Genomic DNA, 21,057 nt, shown 5'->3' with positions numbered 1-21,057 from the left:
CATCGAATTACATTGAGAATTATATACTTTTACTAGCGGCCCCGACGGACGTTGTCCCGTAAAAACGTAACTCCAATTCATGAATACCTGTACTACGTTTAGCCTGTCCGCTAAACCCATCCCGCTAAACCCCAATTTAACTCCTATTTATTGGAGTGGCCTGACCTTCGAACTTTGGCCTGACCTTTGATAGTAGAGCTCGCTGCGCTCGCATATGGCTCTAATAAATGCCTATTGACAATACCTGAATACTATTAAAAATACATAGTACACATAGTATACATAATGTGATATGATTTATATGCGCTCCCACCATTTAATGAAATTTAATTTTTTTGGTACGGTGCCCTCAAAAACAGTTTTACTGGACCAAATTGTAAATCTAAACCATCCTCGAATCCCCTTGAACTCACACAAAAAATTTCATCGAAATCGGTCCAGCCGTCTAGGAGGAGTTCAGTCACATACACACACACACAAGAAATATATATATTAAGATTAGTTATGGAAAAATAAATCTGGACGGAACTCTGATCTAAACACTGCACTAATTGTTAGAATCCCTCCAAAAGACATTTTTAGTCTACTACGATAATTTTCATTCACTTTTACCTAATTTTTATACCATGCATATATGAAATATACATAGTATATTAAGTTTAGTCCCAAGTTTGTAACGCTTAAAAATAATGATGCTAGGAAAAAAATTTTGTCATAGCTGTTCATAAAATCACCTAATTAGTCCATTTCTGGTTGTCCGTCCGTCCGTCCGTCCGTCTGTGGTCACGATAACTCAAAAACGAAAAAAGATATCGAGCTGAAATTTTTACAGCGTACTCAGGACGTAAAAAGTGAGGTCAAGTTCGTAAATGAGCATCATAGGTCAATTGGGTCTAGGGTCCGTAGGACCCATCTTGTAAACCGTTAGAGATAGAACAAAAGTTTAAATGTAAAAAATGTTCCTTATAAAAAAATAAAAAACTTTTGATTGAAACATTTTTTTGTAAACATCACTGTTTACCCACAAGGGCGTTAATTAGGTTGCATATTTTATAGTGTGCATTAATATAAGTGTATATCAGTGTGTGTGTGTTTATTTAAAAGTGAATATCTTTTGTTATTTACGATTTACGTGACGTCAAAAAACAAACGATTGCGCATCAACACTGTCTATACATTTTTGTATGTGTAATGTGATAAAGAAATCAACACTGACTATGCATGGTATTTCAACAATTAACTAAGTCAATTGTTTTTTTTCACTTGTTTTTCTTAAATTTACCCCTATTGTACCCCTATCAGCTATAAAACGAGATTAACATTTTTGATACACACTTTGTGACCATGGGGGATGGATTCTTAATTTGATGCTTTGATATTTTGTAGATGTTTAGTCATACTTCAATCTGAAGGGGCTCATTTTCAAAAACAAACAGGTATAGGCTCGTTTCCATTATTAATAAAAATTCGAAAAAAGTACATAGGTTGTACATAAAAAGTGCTACCGTTTCATACTATTATTATCCCTCATCCCCGCCGGTTCTTCGAAAAAAATTAGTCAATTTCAAAACTTCAATTGCTTATAACTAGAGAAATGGTAAAGATACATGATCGAGTATCTTGGCTCAAAATACATATTTTTGAATTATCTTCAACTTTCCCATTTAATTTTATCAGCGAAAATCAAAATAGTTTTCCAGAAAACCTTTTTTCAAATTTTTCAAAAAAGCCGATTTTAGTTTTTGGTAACATTACGTACCCATTCCCCATGGTCACGAAGTGTGTAGCCCAAAAAAATTGGCCTCCAATTAGGGGGACTGACCTATAGGCACTTCTCACCCCTTCAAGTGCTTGAGACAACCGCTATCGATATCGTCAAAAATATGGTCAGTATAATTATGGACATACATTTTTTACTTCATTTCTTTGTTTTCATATCTTTTTCTTCAGATTTTTCTTCAGAAAAACCAGCCGTTAACATTATTTTGGGCCGTTAACATAGAAAAAGTACCCATTAATAGTAGCCGTTATTAATATAAAAAAAGTTTCCTTTATTAATATAATCCAACATAAATTGACGATATGAACTTTCTTGCCAGAAATCCTCCTTTTTCTTTGTATAGCTCAGTAATCGTCATTATTTTGCTTCATTGGATACTTCGAAAATATCTTAATTGCGTCGACTACCCCTTTTTAGTTATTCGAACGTGTGTAATTTTTGGTTACTAGAACGAAACATGTTAATGACCACTCGAAAAAATGTAGGTAATATTCCACATTTTAGAGAATCGAAATGAATTTTCATTCACTTCTGTCAATCTTAAAAATTATCGGAAAAAAATTAAGGTGAAACGAATTTTTCACGTTGACCGTCGCCAGTACTTTCTGGCTTAAAAAAGCTTTTAATTTATTATTTTGAAAATGATTTATAATTCTATGACATCACAAAATACTAATATGTATTAGAGTTTAGCGTGATGTAAGAGATTTTTTCAATTCGATATAAAAAATTATTGTATTTCTTATTTTTTACTATGCAATATCATGATTTTATGTCATTAAATAAGACAAATTTCGTACATAGATCAAAATCATAATACTGGCTTTATAGTTCAATAGTATTTAAGTTCATTCATCTTTTCTTTGTCCAGGGTCTGGAATTTTCGTGTCACCGTCAGGATTGCTGGTACGTACCGGCTCCATCGGGATGAGCTTTATTATATGGATGGCATGTGGCCTCCTATCATTATTGGGTAAGTTTCAATTCATTTTTTGATAATATTATTAAAGGTATAAATAGAGAACTTGAATTAAGTAAAAAATATTTATATTTTCGAAAAAAAAAATATTTTTATTTAACAAATCATTAAATACATCAAATTTTAGCAATACTATTACTCAATCAATGTGATTAGTATTTTAGGGTATCAAATACACAGTTAGTAAATTCGTCCCATCTCTCCTGGAACTAGAGTTTATCTTTTCCTGGGTTTGACTTTTGCTCTAAAAAACAATGTTTTATTCATTTAGCTATGATAACTAAGTAGAGTAGATAGATAGATATTTGAAGACGTTCTTGCAACTAAATTCGCATTTGTTGATTCACACATTTGAAAAAAAAAACTCAAACTAAAATTACATCAAATTGTAAGTATTGCTTCGAAAATTAAATTCTATATTTTTATTTAGAATATCAATTTGCGTTTGATTTTCTAGATATTAAATTTCTAACTTAAAATCAGCATCAACTACTTTTATTTAGAACTCAACATTATAAAAATCTTATTTGTATATATTAAAGATCAAAGATCAGGGAAGTTTCATTTAATTAGTATTTTCTATACATTTACAATTTGTAGCCTTTGAAAACAAAAAATAAACAAAAAGTTTTTCTTTTTTCATGTAATTATCAAAACGCTTTGAAAAGAAATCAGTCGTTATTGAAAAAGTCAATTGATGTCAAAGACAACGTAATTTTACCAATAATACAGTGTAAGAAATGAGCGCCAAAGAAAATTTCTTTTTATTAAATGTTTCCATCTAAGGACTGGGTGATTTGATTAAATCTCAATTTTTCGAAAAGTATCGGAGTATGCTATAGTTGCGAAAAAATCTCAACAATTTAATGTGAAAAGAAGCCAAATCGAGATAAATCTCGGAATATAATATTTAAAAAGTCTGCTTAATATAAGTAAAAATGAAGCTTGTTTTTTAGAAAGCATGTCTCTTGTATTATCTTGTCTTGTAAAAGTTTTCTATCACCTTGGCTTACGTTTGATTGAATGTTTTCTATCGTTTCGTCTCGTTATTGTAGTTAAAATATTTTTAATTTTCAAAAAAAAAAAAAAAAATTATTAATATCTGATCATTTTATACGTTTGTCAAATATTTTGAAGTAAAAAAAATAGAAGATCCTCAAGGCTAATTTTTCAATATTAAAACCCAATACACAATAATTTAGAAAATCAATTACTGTCATAATTATCAAAAATTAGAATTCATTACTTTTGTTTTGCTTATCGTTGACGTATTTTCATACCGCTCTATTCGTCTGTCGCGGGATCAATATTTTTTATAAGAACAACTACTATACACACCCTTTTTACCCCACAAAGAGGAGCAGACTAGGCTTTCGTTAGTTATGGGAGAAATTTATTAAAATCGATATCTTCAAATTAAAAATGTATCAATACATTTAGAGAAATGAATCGTCGTTCATGGCTATAGTTTCCGAGTCACTTGTTGAGAGAACCACTATTTTCAAAACTTATACATAAAAATTTTCCAGAGCGTTTTTGGCAACTAAAAATATACTAAATCAAATTCATCTACTCACATGCATTATCAATTATCTGAAATATTTACCCAATACTTGCTTAAAAAAATAAGATATGTCAAGAGCATTTTAAATAATCAATGGAAGGCAAAAGATTTAGTCGCTTTTCGATTTTTTATTTAAACAATCATCCTGTGTATTTTATTTTAAAGCATATTATATAATTTAACCTTGAATATCGAAATTGGATTTATTTTTTATTATCGAAAAACAACATTTTCGGTATAAAGTGAATATAATGAAAAAACAACATATAAACATTTTTTTCTTTTGAAAATGAAGTTTCAAGTTACAAATTGCAAATTACAAAAGAATACATTTTAACTAAAATGTTGTATTTTTGTTACAAATACATTTTTCTCTTTTAATTTAAAATCACTTACATTTATTAAATAAATTTCAAATTATCAAGAACATTGTTTTTTACACTCCGATCAAACAACTCATATGGAGACATTATAGATAATTTAAATTTTATAATACAATTTTTGTATTTTTTTTAGATCTTTCGTACTATTTAAGGAATGCTTTCTGATTCATGTTCACAGTTAAAATCGAGATTGTTCATTTTTTGATACCTATATTTAAAATTTAGAATTTCTTTTATTACCCATGTAAAAAAATATTAAAATTCATACATATAGGTATTACTTAATTTTCCGTGTAAGAAATGCGCCAGTCACATTCGTGTGTACAAAAGTGTAAATATTTAGAAAATCCCGAAATAAGGGCATTAGTAACTTTACTTTTTTTATTCTACTTCCATAAAAATTTGAGAGTTCAATATATCAAAATCTGAGCACGCTCATATGCTTTTTTGTCGTTGATTTTATGACTACTTATAACATTAAAATAGGAGACTATGATTGTGAAAATAGTGTACCTAAACTGGGTTTTTTTATTGTCTTGCAAAAGAAAATATAATAAATTCATCAACTTACATAGAAAATATTAGTCAGTTAAATATTTTTAAAACTAAAAATATTTTACACATGACGACATTGGTTCGTATGCTGATGTTCCTATATAAATCAGTAAAAAGCTGCAGACTACACACATCTCAAAACTTTATCGGGTTTTAATCATTCTGCAAGGATTGGCCATAAAAACAGAATCAAGGTTAAAAACACGATATATCTTTCCATGGGTACCATATGTATTGCAAATAAACTATGAGTATCATATACGAAAGATAGGTATAAAAGAAAGCAACAATTTTACTATTCCATAGGCACTACAAGAAAATACTTTTATTCCGGCTCGGCGCCAAAAATACTACTAAATATTTGACAAAGATTTAAGTAAATAATACAAAATTAAAATAATTTATACTTTTGTTGTCTTCGAAATAAAAACGAAAAATTTATTTCGAACATTTTTTTGTAAATAAGATTTGTTTGTGTCTTTATTGTAAAAATTTATTAAATTCCTCTTAACATAATAAATATTTGGTGATGTGTGTGGTATTTAATCTGTGAAATTTATTTTGAAAATTCCTATGACATAACATGTATAAATTCGTTCGTTTACTTCGTATCCCTTTATTCGCTTTTATGATAATGTTTAACTTAAAACTTACACATTTTTTGTGTGTTGGCTCAGTTAAAGAATTTTTTTGTATGAATAATAAATCCTTTAATACCTTAGAAAGTAAAAGTAATAAATAATATTATTAAATTTTTCATTCATTATAATTTTATTTTTGATTTATCTATATTTTAATAACGACTATTTTGATAAGAATTCAGTAGAGACTCGATATAAATCTAAGGTGTCACAATACCTCAATCAGGTGTTAATCAGGTCTCAATATAAATCATGGGTGCTTCCGATTATTGGGTTTCTCCCAATAAATGGAAACATTACATAACAACATTAGAATGTATACTCAGTGTCACAAAAAATGCACGAATTACATATAGTTTTATATGTAATCCGATGCATTTTTGTGACAGTGAGAGTATGTATTTAAGAGAGGCTGTACACACAGCATACTTGTTGTACGCTTAGATGTATACACCGTGTTCTGTTATTGACTGCAGAAATCCAGCTTACCAAAATAAGCTCATCAAGGATGCATCTGGACTTTTGCAGTCAAAAACAGAACACGGTGTATATAAAAAAGTTTCATTTTTAGTGATTCTAGAAAGCTGTGTGGAAAGTGCGATCGGGTGAAAAGTGGTTCGATTACAGGACCTTTCCGATTGTTGTGAGATCCGATTATCGAGACTCTACTATATACCATTTCCTTGCGTTGCCACAAATAAATAAATTTTTATGTAATAAAAAATACATATATAATAAAATTATTTTTATTTTTTTCGTTGGTTTATTAAGTTTTTTAAATTTTACTTGTTTTTAAATTCTTAGAAAAATTTTATAATTATTTTCATAGGGAGTTTTTACAGGGTATTCCCAAGATAAACAATAAAAAATTAAACAAATTGTTGGATCCACATTTATTTCAATGTAGATATAAAAGTCGTATTAATTGATACTGATGAGTTTCATTTCAATAACTTGGCACCTACATAGGATAAATTTTCTATAACATTATTGAAGTGAGAAGAAGACTTAATTTACTTTTAACGAAACCTCTAACGATGAAAATTTAATTCATTAAATGTTAAGGTTTTTATCATTATACAATTTTTGTAATCAGTTTATCTATGATATGAAATCTGTGTATCTGAAATCTATATGTTTAATAAAAATAGAAACCTTACACAATATTAAAATATATGTAGATTACTATAAAGAAATTAATTCACCTTGAACTTACTTGATAGAAAAATAATTATTATTATTCTAGAAAGCTTTTCATATGGAATCATATTATATGATTGTTAATAGAAATTTAAATAATCAAGGACTTTTTTCTAATTTTAACATTTTGTGTCTAGTCAAATATAGGATGATCATTAAAACATTTGTAAAATCTAAAAAATCGAACATAAAGCATAGATTTCTTAGGAGAGTTGTTTCGTTGTGTAACTGGCAAGAGTTTAGGGTTTTTTTAAACCATAGAATCGATTTTTGATAGTTGCAAACCTATACGCTCGATCAGTTTTCCCAAATCGGAATTTGATGGGTTTTGTACTTAAAAAATAGAGATTTCGGAAAGTATTGGCCGAGCATAGGAAATGATAGATATCTCGAGTAAACTTTTCTATTTTATTTAAAATACCTAGAATTTAACTAATTATTGTTTGTAATAATTTAATCAATAATAATAATAATTCATTTATTTTCCTAGTCCTATTTCCTGCGAATTAATTAGTAATATAAATTATGGATATACGAATATTGAAATAATAATATAATAATAATGTTTCTGTGTGCAATTATTGTCATTTTAAACTTGAATATTTTACGCCTACGCCAGTTAAATTTTACAAAACAAAAAAAAAACTAAAATCGCAAAACGCGATATAAAGCTACTTTTGTTGTATGTTTTTGCAATTTTATTCAAAAACTATGAGCTTTTGACATAAGTTGCTACCATCATTTTGAAAGTATATTAAATTTTAAATAATTTAAGCCAACCCGCTGCTTCGTATGTCTAATGGTTTTGGTATATGATGCTTGAAAAATTTACATGGTTTTCAGAAATGTTAAAATTTTGAGTTTTGCTTATGTTATACCGTTAGAGATAGAACAAAATTAAACGGTAACAATAGTTTTTAAAAAAATAAATAACTTTTGCTTGAAACAATTTTCTGTGATCATTGTTTTCTCGTGGAGGGGAGGCAAATTGGAACCAAACTTTGGTGCCCATTTTCTCCAAAAATATAAAAGATAGAGAGATGAAAATTTGTAGATGGCTTCAATTAGTGAGCCTTATGAAAATTTATTGTAAAAATCGAAAAAAAAAATTATTTAGATTACTTCGAAAAATTTTCAAAACCAGTACAAATTGCGGCTAAAAAGCGATGCAAAGGTGCTTTTTTGGTATGTTAAACCCCTTAGGGAAGTGTGAAACTACGCTTTGCAAGACAAAAAAAGTTGTGCTACCTAACTTTTAATAATAATAATAGGTGAAAAACTGAAATAAGCCCGAAAATCTAAAGCACAACTTTTTTTTTTGCTCGCAAAAAATAGTTTAACCTCCGATAAGGAGTCCAAATAACAAACCAAAAAAGCAGCTTTACATCGCGTTTTTCGATTTTAATGTAGAATTTGACTGGCGTAGCTGTAAATAGTATTGACATAGTATTTTCAATTGAATGCAAACGAATTAAAAGTACTTGACCGGAGCATTTATAATCTGATTTTGATAAATTGGTACTATAAGCTTAATTAATAGTTAATTGAGTTGTTGAATAAAAACAAGTAATTATTAACTTTGATTTTGATAATTAATATTGAAATTCACCAAAAATTATTTATAAAAAATATATTTACAATCAAATCTAAAATGAATTTAACTCAAAAAATATTCACAAATTACAGGCTTGCTATTCGCTCCGAGCGTGAATTTCGTTTCCATGACAACGATACACTACTTTAATTATAGAATTAATGGATGCATATATAATTGTGTGGATTGCATTGAAAACTTACATTTAAAATTTAATATTCTTGTTTCACAAATTTAAATAAATAATTACGATAATTAACATTTGAAAAATAATATTTGTACAATTTGATTTCTTATTTTCACAATTTTTAATGCATTAAGTTTAATTAATTAGTGTTTTTCAATCATTTTAATTTGACAGTTTCTATATCATTAACATGTAAATAATTGCAAATTAGTCATAACAGCCCACTTTATCTCCAAAATTTTTCACTTAAAGCGCTGGCATCGATTTTATTATCCCTACCATGACTACGCACACAACGAATAGGCATAGTGTACCATGTTGGTGATGAAATGTATCTCAGTGTCCGTGCATTTTTTGAGACACTGAATACACAAACTCGAGTAATGGTACTTATTAAAAACTTTCTAAGCATGCTTATTCGAGCTTCTACTCTATTATCATTTTTAAGGGTTTTAAAAAAGAACAAATTCAATTTTTCAATGCCCAAAATAAAGTTAAATCTAAATGACAAAACAATGAGTCAAAAATAAATATAAAAATGAACTTGATCTATTCATTAAATATACTTGAAAATTTTACTCGATTCGACCTTGTCAACAACAATATTCAATAAATGCAACTAATAAAATTTAATTATTAATAAATGATTGCCAAGTTTAGATATGAATGAATATTCATCTAACAAATACTCAAAATTATGTGACTTTACTTTATGTAGGTAACTACATAATAGCCCTTCGTGAGTATTTTTCTAGCTAACTTCAGAACCACTTATGACATACTAGCCTTTTGTACAGTACTTAAGTTATATCTCAAAAACTTCTCACACAATTGTGGAGAAATTATTCTATTCGCTCCGAGCGTGAATTTCGTTTCCATGACAACGATACACTACTTTAATTATAGAATTAATGGATGCATATATAATTGTGTGGATTGCATTGAAAACTTACATTTAAAATTTAATATTCTTGTTTCACAAATTTAAATAAATAATTACGATAATTAACATTTGAAAAATAATATTTGTACAATTTGATTTCTTATTTTCACAATTTTTAATGCATTAAGTTTAATTAATTAGTGTTTTTCAATCATTTTAATTTGACAGTTTCTATATCATTAACATGTAAAGAATTGCAAATTAGTCATAACAGCCCACTTTATCTCCAAAATTTTTCACTTAAAGCGCTGGCATCGATTTTATTATCCCTACCATGACTACGCACACAACGAATACATATATAGAGATTTGTTCAATAAGATGCTACCAAGAAAATAGGCGACATTTTGATCAAAGAGATGTTAAGATTAAGTTATTTTAAATTAGACTAAGTCTAAATCAATTCTGAAAATTTTAGGGGAGGGTCCGATTATTTAAATAAATGAATGACTTCAAAGGTAGGCATATTTAATATCTTATGTCTTATGGGAAAACGGTAGATGGATTATAAGTTTTCATAGATTTATCCAAAACTAGTCGGTGGAAATTAAAAAAAAAAAAAAACTACTTAAAGTTAAAGCCGTAATTATTTATTGAAAATAAAAAATCCCGTTATGCCCGATTAATGAAGGGTATGAGTACGATAGTGGGGACACAAATTTAAAAAATATATATTTTTTCAATTTTGATGGTGACATGGTGACTTATGATATAACTTGACAGTATAAGACGAAAAGGAAGAATAACACTTTTCGATATCTGGAGTCAAAATATCGAAAATTATAAATTTTTTTTCTTATTTAGCTAAACTAAGACAGATATTTAAAAATGTTATTCCTATTTTTCGCCTACATTCACGAAGTTATAACAAAATTCATCATCAAAGTTGAAAATAAGGTACAAATAATTTCTACCCCAAATTGCCTTGGTGCGCGTTCTATCTTAATTGGTAATATCTTTCTTTAGTGAACAAATCTCTCCCATTTACCAAATTCCAAAACACAAATTTTTGAGGGTTTTCTTAATTTTCATTTGTTGTTTCCGTTTTTCCGATTTGCATAAAATCCCTTTAATAGCTACCTCCGACTATAGGACGAGTTAATTTTTTAGATATCGACTAAAATCGTATACAAGGAGTTATACTCCAAAGCCATTTTCTTCGTACGATAGGTACTTATCGTTCAATTTTTTTAAATCAACCAGATATTAGTCGAGTAACGAAAGATCCAACGTCAGTGTGTAAAACAAATCCAATTAAAATATGATAACATCAAAAGTAAAAAAAAAAAACAAAAGTCAATATTTCCCAAACCAGAAAAATAAATGCTTCATAATAGCTTTAAAAAAATTAATTACACTATATTATAAGTATTTATTGTTACAAATGTATTTATTCAATTACTTTTTTTTTAATGAATATATTTTCAACTAATCCTTAACGTAATAAATAGACTGTTGCGGTTAGTTTATGTTAAAATTGTAAATTTGCCAAAATTGTTGTTCATAATAATTTAAAGAAAATATAAGCAAAACGGATAATAAATTCTATTGTCTAATGATAATGTTAATGATGAAAATTTTGTATTAATTTCAATATTTTTCCACTTCGTTTATTGTGTTTTAAAATGTAATAATAATTAAAGAATTAACCTCGAATGCTACTCTCCTTAAATATAAATACTGTAAAATGTAGTTTAAAACTAAGTCAATTATTTATGTAGTCTGAATATTTTCAAGATTGTCTATGTCTAGACTCAAATTATGTTTGATCCTTTTTCTTGAATCGAATCAGAACTTGCGCTATTATGCTAACGTAAGACGCAAGTAGGTGTCCTAGGTATATTTTGATACAGTCTTGGAATTGTTAAACGTAAAAGTTACTTCCTGATTTAAAACACCAGTTACGAGTCTTTTTTCCTGATTTAAAACACAAGTTTAAAAAAAAAAAACACTAACTTTCTCTTTGTGACTTCGCTTCGCCCCATAACAGGTGTGATATTTTCAAGAGGGTTGCAGAAAATGTATACGCAGTATGACTTTTATTAAATTTCTTTCAAATTTGTTCCATTTCAATGTAGTGAAAAGATTGCATTATTCTGTATACTTATAGGTGTACACTAGCAAAGTCTCAATGAGAAATTGAATGTAAATAAGAGTTTATAACGGGTGTCTTTTGGTCAATGAGACAAAATATTTATTTACCTTTTAACCAATAAGCGATGTTACTAATAATTATTTTATTCCATTTTTAAAAACAGGGAGTAATTTTCACGTTTAACAATAACGTTCACTAGCTCGTCCCGTGTGGAATTCCACAGTGCGGTACTCGTTGGTAATAACAGGCTACAGAAATAATATATAAACTAGCGGACCCGACAGACGTTGTCCTGTACACACGTCAATAAAATAGAATAATATTGAATGCGATGATAGCGCCATCCGTCGAATCTGATGTAAAACATTCCAAAATCAAAAACTCCTTACAAATAAAAATTAATTAAAAAAAACATCTGAATTCACAAAATTATTTAGCGGCCCAAACAGACGTTGTCCTGTGGAAACGTAACTACAATTCATTAATACCTATACTACGTTTAGCCTGTCTGCTACACTCATCCCGCTAAACCCCAATTTAACTCCCATTTATTGGACCGGCCTGAGCTTCGACCTTTGGCCTGGCCTTCGGCAGTGGAGCTCGCTGCGCTCGCATATGGCTCTAAAATACATAGTACACATAGTAAGTTGTAATATAATGTGATATGATTTATATGCGCTCCCACCATTTAATCAGATTTAACTTTTTTGGTGTGGAACCCTTAAAAACAGTTGTAGTGGACCGAATGGTAAATCTAAACCATTCTCCAATCCCCTTGAACTCACACAAAAAATTTCATCGAAATCGGTCCATCCGTCTAGGAGGAGTTCAGTCACATACACACGCACACAAGAAATATATATATTAAGATGATACAAAAATTATTTCCGTTTTATTTTATAGACAATTTTATTGCAGTTATTATGTACAAATTACATAATTCTGAATATTATTTCTCCTGTCTGTTTTTTCCTAAGCGGTACGTTTTTAGATTGTGAGTCTATTTTTCGTCATTATCCAGCACACAAAGCTTTGAAATAAGGGAATTTGATAAAAGAATAACGAAGATCTTGCATGGACAGGACAAAGGAGGCTAAAAAAATAATATGTAAGAATATAAATATTTATGTAAAAAAAAATGATTAAATTAAAATTTTAAAAAGAGAATCAATTCAACTTTGATTCTGCTGTACTGTTTAAATAAATTAAATTTGATGAAGCCGATTATATGCAACAGTTTATTTCAACTATTTTCTTTTTTCCATTCACAAAATGAAACCTTAGAATTTTTAATTATAAAAAAAATCAAATATTTTGAATCCGTAAAAATATATTTCAAGATAATGTTACATTTTAATTAAATGTTACATTTTAATTTCAAAATAATTAATTGGAAAATTTATTTTTGTGTAATTATAATTAAATTGAAAACAGATTAAAACAATTAAATGTATAATTATAATATACATTTAATATAAATTTACTATTTCCCCGGACATCGTGTATTTCGTTTGGCTGGCTTTGCGTCAGAGACAACATTTTCGTTTCATTTTTATTTATTTACTTGAGGTTGATTGGACTCCTATGTTTCAACGTCCTACATTTTCTATTATTTTCAACAAATATCGAATAAAATACTTACATTTGCTACAGAAGTACGTACCTGAAAATGTGAATAGCTTAGTTAATAGTTCAGATTTAGATTTGAAGTATTTACATAATTTACTTAGATTTTTGTTCACCATCCAATACGTCGCCTTATTAGTTGGTTAGAGCGAAACCAATACCGTCCGCGGTATGCTTTGGATAGCGGGTTCGATTCCCGCCGTCGCAACAAAATTAATTTAATTAATAGTTGTGATGGGCTGGTGTAGGGCATGGTATATGCATGAAGGGGGTGCACTCGGCCTCTCAAATTGAGGAACTAATAAGTGAAATTATCAGCGAAAAGGTGGTAAAACACTTATATGGTATCACAATGGGCTCTAAAGCCTAAGTGTGTCCTTCGTGGACAACCAATATAACTTAACCTAACATAACCTAACACGTACAAAATATCAAAAAAAAATTTTAATTTATTGTTTTTTTGTTTAAGTTTTACTTTGGCATTTGAACATCGCATAGTTTCTATATAGCACAACCTTTCATAAAATTGTCCAGTGCTATGACTCTATTTGGTTGTGCATGTGGTTTTTTTTCAAGAACTCAATTCTACACTGTTGAAAAGTACTAGTTGCAAGAAAATATATTCTGAACATAGTAAGGTAACAAGTGAATATTTTCTTAGCTCAAGAATATTTTTAAGCAGTCAAATACTTGTTTCTTTGAAGTAAGTAATAACTAATAAGATCGTTGACTGAATAAGTATTTACTTGCTATAGAAACATCAATAGCCAAATAAATGCGTTTACTTCCATGAAGTAATTTTTTTTACAGGGTAGGCATTTATCCGATTTATGATGTTAAATAAATTGCCCCGTCCTAATATAGACCCGGCCAAATCCGTCATTTAACATGATTAATTTTCGCATTTCGTTTCCTGAAATTGCAAATGGTTAGTCCATTATTAAAGAAACGTCGGTTATCAGATATCGTATATCAAATATTAACAAAAATAAAATATAATATCATGTACTATAATATAATAGTGGTGACATGCGTCATAACCATTCAACTATGACAGATAATCTGACCATCCTATTTATATGGTATTGAAAACAGCCTTGTATCATCGATTCATCAATAATAATTAGAATAATGTATAAATAATTAGTTAAAAACTATAAATGTACTTTACACAAGAGTTTATTATTATACTTCTAGTAATTTGTTAATTTTAAAGCAGCTCCTCAATTAATACAATACAATTATCAAATAATTCACTAAGATTAAGATAATTGAAACACTATTCTAAATCTATTTACAAATTTTAATCCAAATCGGCCTGACATAGTTTCCCAAAATACGATTAAAAATATGCTTCTTATTTTTCTTGATAACTTTGAAATCTACTTTTATAATATGGTATTTGCACACAACTCGAGTAAATCACTTATCTGTACATTTAAAATGACAACGATTTCATTGTTCATCACATCTAGAATGAATGTAGAATTTGGTTGCCTATAAATTTAAACCGTAATGAGCATCCTTTTGACGTGATCTTGCTAGGTACATATAGGTACCTATAAGAAGGCCACCACGAAGCCAACAAATTTCAAGTCAATCATTTAAAAAATTTTTAGTTTACAATGAAAACGAAAATTCCAGCAAATTTTCTGAATAAACAATTGTCTAAGTTGTTAAAAATTTACTTCAAGATGAATAAATAACAATTTAAATAAATTTACTTCAAAAGACCTATTTTCAGCGTTAAATTAAAATTATAAATAATAGAGATAGAGTTCCGGGAGAGTAGGTTTTTTATTGGAAATTTTCTCCTCTTTAAGAATTTTTAATTAATCTTAAAATTTCTTAAACATTAATATTTTAAGAAATGTTGGCGAAAAACAAAATACCTTTTTTTTCATCTTTAATTGTTTATAGCTTTTGCAATTTCTTACGTGCTAAAAAATACGTCTGGCACAATCTAGACATCAATCCGAATCCAACGAGCTATCACCCGTATTTTTGCGACCATTATTTCTATATTTCACCAAATTGAAATTGTTAACCAGAATAATAAAGGAATGTATAAACTTGTGATCTCAAATAATACAAACAATACAAAAATTTTAGGCCAAGTAAATAGAAACTTCGAAAAGGATGATTTAAAATATTTTAGAAAGTTTTCTAAATAAAAATTCAATTTTTTTTCAATTCAAATCTACCCATTATTTATGTCAAATCTCAAATAAAAATTCAAGAGATTCCATTATTAATTTTGAAAAATTTATTTGTTACAGGTGCTTTAGCGTATGCTGAACTAGGCACAATGAACACCAGTTCAGGAGCAGAATATGCATATTTTATGGATGCATTTGGTGCACCACCAGCGTTCCTCTTCTCCTGGGTAAGCACTCTGGTATTGAAACCATCACAAATGGCAATTATATGCCTCAGCTTTGCCAAATATGCAGTTGAACCGTTCGTTTCAGAATGTGAACCACCAGACTTTATAGTCAAAATCGTTGCTCTACTGGCCGTAGGTAAACACATATTAAAAATTTATTTAAGAACATAGTTTTAAAACTCCTTAAAAAAAAATCATAAAATTCCTTCTTTTAAAATTCCTTACTTCTAAAACTCCTAGTCAACGCATGTATCTATCGTCGGCTATGTTGGCGAGACAATTCGATAAAACACTTTTTAATTTCAGATTGATTTTTATTTCAGTGCTGATATTATTTGTTAACTGCTACAGTGTTAATTTGGCAACATGTGTACAAAATATTTTTACAGCTGCAAAATTAGTTGCAGTACTTATAGTAATTATCGGTGGAGGCTATAAATTAGCAGAAGGTAATGACATAATTATGCTGGATAATTTGGAAAATATACTTATTTCGTATTTATGTTTTTCGTGTAGGAAATACCCAACATTTACGAGATCCATTTGAGGGTACTTATTATAATTTTGGCAGTATTGCAACTGCATTTTATACTGGTTTATGGGCCTATGATGGTTGGAATAATTTGAATTATGTGACTGAAGAAATTAAAAATCCCTCCAGGTAAAAAAATTGTTGCCAACACAAAAAAAAATCTTAAATGATGAAAATAATTGTTAAAGCTCAATTTATTGTAACCAAAAATTTTCTAAATGAAAAATTCAAAGTAATTTTGTCCTATATACAATCTGATTTTCATTTGATGAGCTCGATTCTTCTTTTGTTATCTTAGAATCTCCGTCTATATAACGGTATAACTGTAAAATTAAAAGAAAATCAAATCCCTCATATAATCATATACCTTCTTTCCATAAGTGTTTAAAAAATGCACAACTTCACTGGGTTACTTGCATCAAAAAAATTAAAAAAGTTCATATGAAGATATTAGAACACAACCCCATGTCGAAATTTTTCGGATGAAATGACCCACCAGAAATTATGTTGAAAAAGATGCTCCTTTATGTAAAAGTAACTGTAAGCACCATGGCGTTAGTTTTGTGCAGTACAGATGAGTAGGTACAGATGAAAATATGGATGTCACACTCCTTTCTACCTCACCCCTGCACCAGCAAGTATGTACGGCGTTGGTGGGTACTAACTCTGCATAGGTATTCGAAGCGAATTACATTAAGGTTAAAAAAACACTTTTGATTTCCGGTAAATTTCCGAAGCCCTACATATATATTTCTGTATGGCATTTATGTTATACGCTTCGAATAGGAACTAATGCAAAGTTCGTATCCTGCAACGTCGTACATATTTTATGGGGAAAAATTTCAGCATAGGATTGTGGTCTCTGTGGCAAATAATTTTTCATTTCTGAAATGAAGTTTTAAAACAAAAATATAATAATAGTATGCAAATGAATTTTTGAGTGATTCCTTAACTAAAAATAAAAAAATTTTAAATGACCATATTTTTGACTATATTTATTGACTTCTTTTGGTGCAAGAAAACTATGCCCGAGTTTTTTAATCACCCTGCATAAAATTTAAATTATTTTCCCAATCAAAGTTGTGAGCACGCTAATGTTGATTAGAGATCCTTATTACGTTAAAATATAGTGGTAACTATATAATAATAATAAAAATGGACGAACACCAGCGAAAAGTTATTTAATACTTAATTTTTTTTGCAATCGAAATCGTGTTTTATTTAACAACCCATTGAGATGATTTCACCCTTATATCAGAAGTATTTATACCAGTTTTTGTTTTCAGAAATTTACCACTGTCAATAATCATTGGAATTCCATTAGTGACAATATGTTATGCATTAATAAATGTATCATATTTAGCTGTTATGTCCCCACAGGAGATGATAGATTCAGAGGCTGTGGCTGTTACATTTGGCAATAGATTATTAGGTATGATGGCATGGTTAATGCCATTATCAGTTACTGTTTCAACGTTTGGATCTGCAAACGGCACATTATTTGCCGCTGGACGGCTGTGTTTTGCTGCTAGCAGAGAAGGACATTTAATGGATATTTTAAGTTATGTGCATATCAGGAGATTTACTCCAACACCGGGACTAATGTTCCATGTAAGTATACTCCATTAGACAAATTTTAATAATGGTTTTAGCAATCACCCAATTAATACAGACACCAACGGTCTTTGTAAAAAATCTTCGATTCAAATAACTCAATTTATACAGACACCAACCGTCTCTGTGATTCAAATAACCTACCATGGCAATATTTTTTAAAAACTTTGTAAATGATAAAACATAAAATTTTGACCAAAAATACAAATTGAAATTATAAAAATATTTTTGCATTTTCTCAAAATTCATGGCAAGCTGGTCGGTATTTGGTGTTTTTTTTTTTTTTTTGCACTTTTTTTGGTTTTACTCTCCAACCAGCAAACAAATCAGAACGATAACGTGCGATAAGGAACATAGTTCCAATAAAATGAGTAAAAATTGAGAAAAGCACCACGTTATGATCGCACAAAAGTTACACACTTCTGACATTTCCGTCCTCTCCCTCCTTCCAAACACCTGAAAAAGGGGTAAATGGTTTGAATGATATTACCTGGGAAGGGAAGGGGGATATGTCTGCTAGTATTGCGTAACGTTTGTGTGGTCCTTAAGGAACTTATTTTGCAAGGAGTATGAATTTTTTTTCAATTTTTACTCATTTTATTTCCCCCTTTTCTGCCTCTCGACCGATGACCGCTCTGCCATATATATGTCTTATGAAAAATAATGCTCCACATCGACTCAAGAGGTTATTTACCACTCAGCAGAAAGTTAGCGTTCATAGATTTTTTACGTTCCATTTCCTTGAATAAGCTCGTAGTTCTAATAAGTAATAAGTATGAACAGATTTATAAAAATCAGCCTTTGCTCTCTTAATTTCCTTATAAAAATAATTTAATTAATAATTGAAATTTTAATTTATTTCAGTCCTTAATCGCTGGTGCAATGGTCCTATATGGAACAATAGATTCCTTAATTGACTTTTTCAGTTTTACGGCATGGATCTTCTATGGAGGATCGATGCTTGCCCTTATTGTTATGCGTTATACCAAACCCAATTATCCGCGACCCTATAAGGTAAGTTGTTTTGTAAATTCCTACAAAATTATTCCGCACAGATCATAAAAGATAAGAGATAATTTCATTTAAATTTTTTTTTTTTTATATAAATTAGGTGCCGCTTATCATTCCAATATTGGTTTTGGTAATTTCAATTTATTTGGTCGTCGCACCAATTGTCGAGAATCCAACGATTGAGTATTTATATGCAGCTACATTTATTTTGACAGGAATGATTTTCTATGTCCCATTCGTACATTATGGTTATCATTTACGGTGCTTAGGTAAGACGCAAAAAAATTATATTTTCTCTATTCGAAAGAATAAAAAATTAAATAAAACAAATCTTGTATCTTTAATTTTGGTTTAAAGCCCAATCCTAAAAACTTTTGTTCGAAACTATTCAAAAGTCAAATTAGGTAGCAGAAAATTACAAATAAAGAAAGGTGTCCTATAATGATCCCCCGAAGAAAAAGTGTAATTTATAGCCAAACTGTTCTAGATATGTATAAGGTCGAAATATTTTTGGCTTTTTTATTTAAGCATTGCGATATTGGCATATCAATTTTTATTTATTTGTTCAAATTTTTAGAGCTATTCAATATTTCTCTACTTTTTTTTCTGACCTTGTAAGAATAGGTAGGTAAAATGATCCTATTACATTATTTCCAAACAGTTCACATAAAATATTTATTGTTTTTTTCCATCAACGATTAGTATGAAAACAAAAATCACTGGTTAGATAATCTAACTAAATCAACACATTCAAGACCCGCCACATGAGGATCATTATACCTATTATAATTTTACACACAAAATCGGAATCATTTTAACACAAAATAGCTTATATATCGCCATAAGTCTTTGCTGAACATTAATTTGATCACGTGGATTCACTTAAAACAACGATAGATCATTTCTCCCTGAGAGGTCATTATTTAGCACTTTCCCCTTTGTTTATAAGATTTTTGTAGCTGACTGTTGCAAAGATTTTTCAAAAAATATTACAGCAATAATTTGAATTTATTATCAATATTTTAATTTTATCTACTCCTTATATTTTTCGAAAAATATACGCAGTGAAATGCGGGATGCCGAAAATAGTGTGTGCGAAACTAGCACTTATATTTCTGAAACTGAGACATGTAGAAAAAAAAATTTCCGAGCAAAATTGCTTTGTTAGACTAGCAATTAGTACAATAATAGCTGTTGTTATTTTGTTATGAAAGAACTTTCTTTATTATACTAATCCAATCTGGGGGATTTGACCTCTTTAAAAATGAAAAAAGGTATCCACAGACATTACACACATAGTAAAATAAACCTTCAAAACGTGTGGATTCGAGAAGAGAGCATTCGAGATTTTACTCTATAATTTGAGTCATATGTCCTGGTTTTGGCTGCTGAAAGTTGGGTTAAAGCACAAGAGCTCAATAGAGAGAGACTTAACAATATGAAAATACTTTATTGTACGCTGTTTTTTACTGTATTTGTGATTCGCGAACATGGCATACGAAATTGTAAAATAGGCTTTCAGGCTTGCTTTTACGGTTGAACCTACCTAATTTTCTCATATTTTAGTAAGTCTTCGTAACCTTTTTAAAATTTTACTAAGAGTTTTTTCTTTTTTGCAGATGGCATGACAGTATTTTTACAATTACTCTTGGAAGTAGCTCCAACACAAACAATGTTTGAATAAAAATATAAAATCATTATAAATACTCTAAGAAATATTAAGAAAAAAACGTAATAATATCTAGACAAAAATAAATGTTGTTTAAATAAATAAAAATAAAATTGAAAAACACAAAAAAAAAATTTACAAAGTAAGATTGTTGGTTTTATAAACAAAATAACTAAAATAAACACAAGTTAAAAAAATATTTCAATGGGAATAATTAGAAAAACTATCTCTAAAATAAAAGAATCATTCCGAAATTTTTAAGACAAAATACGTAATTTTGTTCAAAAAAATATTTAAC

General features: G+C 29.0%; 1 protein-coding gene across 2 annotated transcripts in view; it reads left to right on the top strand.

The window, feature by feature from the left end:
• The window catches only part of LOC123293983 (b(0,+)-type amino acid transporter 1), a 91,288-nt gene extending 70,483 nt beyond the window's left edge, over nucleotides 1-20,805 (top strand). For both annotated transcript variants that reach the window (XM_044875010.1, XM_044875009.1), the window contains exons 3-10: nucleotides 2,652-2,753; nucleotides 15,827-16,069; nucleotides 16,257-16,382; nucleotides 16,450-16,594; nucleotides 17,752-18,076; nucleotides 18,944-19,093; nucleotides 19,191-19,359; nucleotides 20,710-20,805. In XM_044875010.1, coding sequence (XP_044730945.1) covers nucleotides 2,652-2,753; nucleotides 15,827-16,069; nucleotides 16,257-16,382; nucleotides 16,450-16,594; nucleotides 17,752-18,076; nucleotides 18,944-19,093; nucleotides 19,191-19,359; nucleotides 20,710-20,774 — 1,325 coding nt within the window. In that variant the 3' untranslated portion in view covers nucleotides 20,775-20,805. The remainder of the gene's footprint in view (nucleotides 1-2,651; nucleotides 2,754-15,826; nucleotides 16,070-16,256; nucleotides 16,383-16,449; nucleotides 16,595-17,751; nucleotides 18,077-18,943; nucleotides 19,094-19,190; nucleotides 19,360-20,709) is intronic.
• Nucleotides 20,806-21,057: the final 252 nt, after the last annotated feature.

This window comes from Chrysoperla carnea, chromosome 2, assembly GCF_905475395.1.
Source record: "Chrysoperla carnea chromosome 2, inChrCarn1.1, whole genome shotgun sequence".
Lineage (NCBI taxonomy): Eukaryota > Metazoa > Arthropoda > Insecta > Neuroptera > Chrysopidae > Chrysoperla > Chrysoperla carnea.
Note: the sequence above shows the minus strand (reverse complement) of the source record. Positions and strands in the feature narration are given on the sequence as shown.